The sequence below is a fragment of the Lolium perenne genome, chromosome 2 (genome assembly GCF_019359855.2).
Source record: "Lolium perenne isolate Kyuss_39 chromosome 2, Kyuss_2.0, whole genome shotgun sequence".
In the NCBI taxonomy this organism is placed as follows: Eukaryota; Viridiplantae; Streptophyta; class Magnoliopsida; order Poales; family Poaceae; genus Lolium; species Lolium perenne.
In genome coordinates, this window is record NC_067245.2 from 114,343,427 (window position 1) to 114,348,020 (window position 4,594).

At 43.2% G+C, this 4,594-nt stretch overlaps 1 protein-coding gene across 1 annotated transcript; it reads left to right on the forward strand.

Annotated features, from left to right (window-relative positions):
* The first annotated feature begins 423 nt into the window (after window positions 1-423).
* Window positions 424-1,026, forward strand: LOC127328830 (uncharacterized). The gene has a single exon (XM_051355402.1). The coding sequence runs from the start codon at window positions 424-426 to the stop codon at window positions 1,024-1,026; it is 603 nt and encodes a 200-aa protein (XP_051211362.1).
* The last annotated feature ends 3,568 nt before the right edge of the window (window positions 1,027-4,594 follow it).

Genomic DNA, 4,594 nt, shown 5'->3' on the forward strand with positions numbered 1-4,594 from the left:
ACCCAATATTAATATATATAGCCATTGCTCGGTGGAAACATGTTTGCATGCATGTGGGTTGGAGAACGAAACAAACTGACCTATGCATGTTAATTTGCATGCAGGTGAAGCGAAGCAAATGGGAATGCAACTAAGAAAAAATGCTCCCACCAAGTTTCATCGTAGGGAATAGCATGCGATTGGAGAGTAATTGGAGGAGGGTTACTTCTTCTAATTAAATAAATGCACATAGCTTAGGAATATTTTTTAGCATCCAATGAGAAATTGTCTGGTGGTGATGTAGCCTTTTAATTGAAGGAGGTAGTACCAAATTCCCATTCATTCTTCGACATCCATCTACACTCTTCCCCACTCATTCCGCAGCGATCCCTCCCACCCCTCCCCCCTCCACACACACACACTCAGTAGCTCTACCTCCCAAGCATGGACGTCGGGAACCATACAGAGACCCATCACATCACTGCCCTTGGCACCACGACTCTGGAAGTTGTCTACACCAATGAAGAAGCTATTGTGGAGCGAATCCTAGCCATGTATGAGAAATGGCTCGAGAAGGAGAAGAACAGGTTCGTTGGACTCGACCTCGAGTACACCCCACGTAGCACGTGGAAGCGACAAGAGATGACCGTCGTGCAAATCGCCATGCGGCAGCATGTCCTCGTGTACCACTACAGCAGTTCCTTCAAGCATTGTCCGGCTTTGAATAATTTTTTTGAGCGCAAGGGTATTACTTTTGCGAGCATTGATACTAGGAACGACAAGGTCATGCTTGCCCGTGCCAAGATGCATATTCCAGAGCTGTACCATGTCGACATCCAAGATATATTCAAGACCCGGGTAGGAATGGATAATCTAGCAGAGGCCATCATCGACGGATCGTACAAGAACATGAAGACAAAGTTCTCATCTGACAAGCACGACTTATGGGAGACTAAGCCACTCTCACTGATGCACCTCGAGTACGCAGCAAAATACGGGTACATGAGCTACGAGTTGTACCGTAGGATCCTTGCCCTCGAGTTGTAATTATGTAGAAATATAAGTGCATGTGTGCCTATTCTATGGTGACCACTAGTACGAGTATGTCAATTTCATGTGAAGGAACTGGTCCAGAATGTAATTTAGCAAATTATGTTTGGAGCTTTCAGAAATACTCATGGTGATCATGGGTTTGCGAAAAAACGTACAATACTACTCTAGGCTGATGGCCATTCGATTGGTAAAATTCTCATGCTAATTCACATCGGATCCTTACCACTACTACTACTATCATCGAATGGTCAAACACACGCGCCAACACGAGCAAGAAATTATCTGCACAACGGGCCATAAATGTATCCTCTCCTCTCGGGCAGAGCAGATACGGCAGGGTCACATCGTAGTGGAGAACTTGAGCAGGTACAGGAGGGGTCACGTCGGAGTGGAGAACTTGAGCACCTACGCTAATGCAGAGCCTCTCTGACAGACCATGCGCTGCGATCTCGGGAACATACGCACCATGAGGCGTGTGAGATCCACGCTTTCAAGTTCATCCGGTGAACAAACTTTTTGGAAGACTGAGGAAGAAATAATCAGCCTAATTATTATATACATAAAGAAATGTTTGACAAAAAATTATTAGTAAAAAAATAATTACATTAATTCATAATGCACACCACAGACATTATACACTTTCGATAATACAACAAGTCTCTGGCCGGTCCGGAGGATAGGTGAAGAGTATATTGGTAGCAAAATTTGATTCTACAACTTCACCTACATATGCTTCAAAAAATACAACTTCACCTACAGTTTTACTCACTCATCCCGCCGGAGCCACTGCCGTATTTGATCTTGGTTCCGGCGGGATGAGCTCTCCGACGGTTATCATCCCAGACACGGGCTGCCGATTTTTCGTGCACTGTCACCGAAGTGTAATAATTTACTCATCTAGAGATCTGTCAATCTTGTGCGGCCAACCAGCAATAATGCGTCGCCTGCGCTTCTTCCCTAATAGATCTTGTGCAGATGATGCTTGACGAACTGTATTCAAAATTGTGAAGTATGAGCATTCATAATACCAAATTCATATACGGTACATAATACTTAATATGTCTCCTGTGCACCGTTAGGGCTGAAGCGTTGGGGACTAAAAAAAAGGGGAAAACTTGCTACGTAGTAGTACATAGTTTAGCACATCTACCCATACGACCCAGTACATACACAAAAGTCAAAATGAGACGACTCCAAGCTTAGATCCATTTTGTCTACTCATAGTAGTACATACACCGTAGTAGTATATATTTTCTTAGCTGTTGTAACCATCAACTTTTTTTCAAAATATAACCATCGACTTTATTTTGAATCATGCGTACCAAAAGTTTAATGCCATCATGATTTACTTGTCGTATGGAGTAAGCCATCGCAAGAGAAAACGGTGGCGGACATTGTAATCTAGCTAGTTCTTCGGCTCGACGGCAGTTGCACGAGTAGTAGTATATCTATGTACCTTTGAGCAGCCGGAGTCGTTGTGCTGTCGATGGCCGGCAGGTCCTGCGAGGACTCGCCATCTCGCCGACCTTGTCTTCTCTCCTCGGTGCAAGCTACAGCTGTGGTGCTGATCTACGCCGGCGCCGGTGAGCAATGTCACCTATAGTTTATGGCTGTAGTGGTGCGATATAATATATAGGCAGAGTCCAATCTCAATGAGCCCAAATCTTGCGGAAAATATTCTTTGACCATGCCTCTCTAACATTTCCCTGACCTTGAATCACTAAAATGTGGGTCGCACCGTGTGCGGGACCCGGCTGGTAATGAACCAAAGTCAGGAAAGGCGAAGTCAGAGAATCCCCTTCGAAATCTTGTGATGTAGGACCCACTTGTCGGATGATATAGCTGCACATAGGATTCCGCAGGAGTCCTCCTCTCTCGAAACTCTCAGCTTGTGAACACATCTTGGGGAAAATACTCTTTGACCCTCCCTCTCTAACATTCCCCTGACTTTGAATCACTGAAATGTGGGTCATACAGTGAGCGGGACCCAGCTAGCAACGAAGCAAAGTCAGGAAAGGCAAAGTTAGAGAATCCCCTTCGAAATCTTGTGATGTAGGGCCCACTTGTCGGATGATACAGCTGCACATAGGCTTCTGCAGGAGTCCTCCTCTCTCGAAACTCTCAGCTTGTGAACACATCTTGGGGAAAATATTCTTTGACCCTGCCTCTCTAACATTTCACTGACTTTGAATCATTGAAGTGTGGGTCGCACAGCGTGCGGGACTCGGCTGGCAATGAACCAAAGTCAGGAAAGGCGAAGTCACAGAATCCCCTTCGGAATCTTGTGATGTAGGACCCACTTGTTGGATGATACAGCTGCACATAGGCTTCCGCATGAGTCCTCCTCTCTCGAAACTCTCAGCTTGTGAACACACATGCAAGGGCACCGCAGTAGGTCAATAGTATAGCCCTCTGACATACATCAGGAAGTCAGGATTGGACAGAGATGGCGCGTATAAGAAGGGAAATATTTACTGGCGCCTCTCCTGCTCGGGTGAAGCGGGAGACATGCATCACCTTTTTGGGTGATGTTGACTGGTATCCCTATAGCTTTTGTCAGCACAGGCTTGCGCTGTCATTGCTCACCTGCGTAGGAAATTGCATAAACCAACCATTTTGATTAAAAGCGTTTGTATTGGAAATTTGTAGGATAAACCTTATAGTGCTCCGATTCATATTACTTGATGATAATATAGATGTATTTGGAGACATTTTAGTTATAGATACATCCATTTTAGCATCAAGTAGTATGAATCACAAGTAGTAGGATCAGAAGTTTTTCTTGTATGGTTATTTTATTTCAAGTATTGATTTCCGTACTAGCTACTATTCTTCCAAGCAAACTTCCAATTACGCTAAATTTCATAGTAAATCTAACGCATATCCATGGTGGAACCAAACAAATGGTTAGGGTTAGGGTTTAGGGTTAGTGTTAGGGTTAGGGTTTAGGGTTAGGGTTAGGGTTAGGGTTAGGGTTATGGTTTAGGGTTAGGGTTAGGGTTTAGGTTTAGGGTTTAGGGTTAAGCTTAGGGTTAGGTTTAGGGTAAGGTTTAGGGTTTAGGGTTTGGGGTTATAGATAAACCTTATAGTGCTCCGATTCATATTACTTGATGATAATATAGATGTATCTAGACATATTTTAGTTATAGATACATCCATTTTAGCATCAAGTAGTATGAATCAAGGGCAGTAGGATTAGAAGTTTTAATTTCTTGTATGGTTATTTTATTTCAAGTATTGATTTCCGTACTAGCTAGTATTCTTCCAAACAAACTTTCAGTTATGCTAAATTTCATAGGAAATCTGACGCATATCCACCCATATGTATATACCTCTATTTCATGTGGTGGAACCAAACAAACTATGTTTATGGTTAGGGTAAGTGTTATGGTTAGGGTTTAGGGTTAGGGTTAGGGTTTAGGGTTAGGGTTATAGATAAACCTTATAGTGCTCCAATTCATATTACTTGATGATAATTAATATAGATGTATCTGGACACATTTTAGTTATAGATACATCCATTTTAGCATCAAGTAGTATGAATCAGAGGCAGTAGGATCGG

Coding starts and splice junctions, on each gene's coding strand:
- LOC127328830 (XM_051355402.1), top strand. CDS start 424: ATGGACGTCGGGAACCATACAGAGACCCATCACATCACTGCCCTTGGC.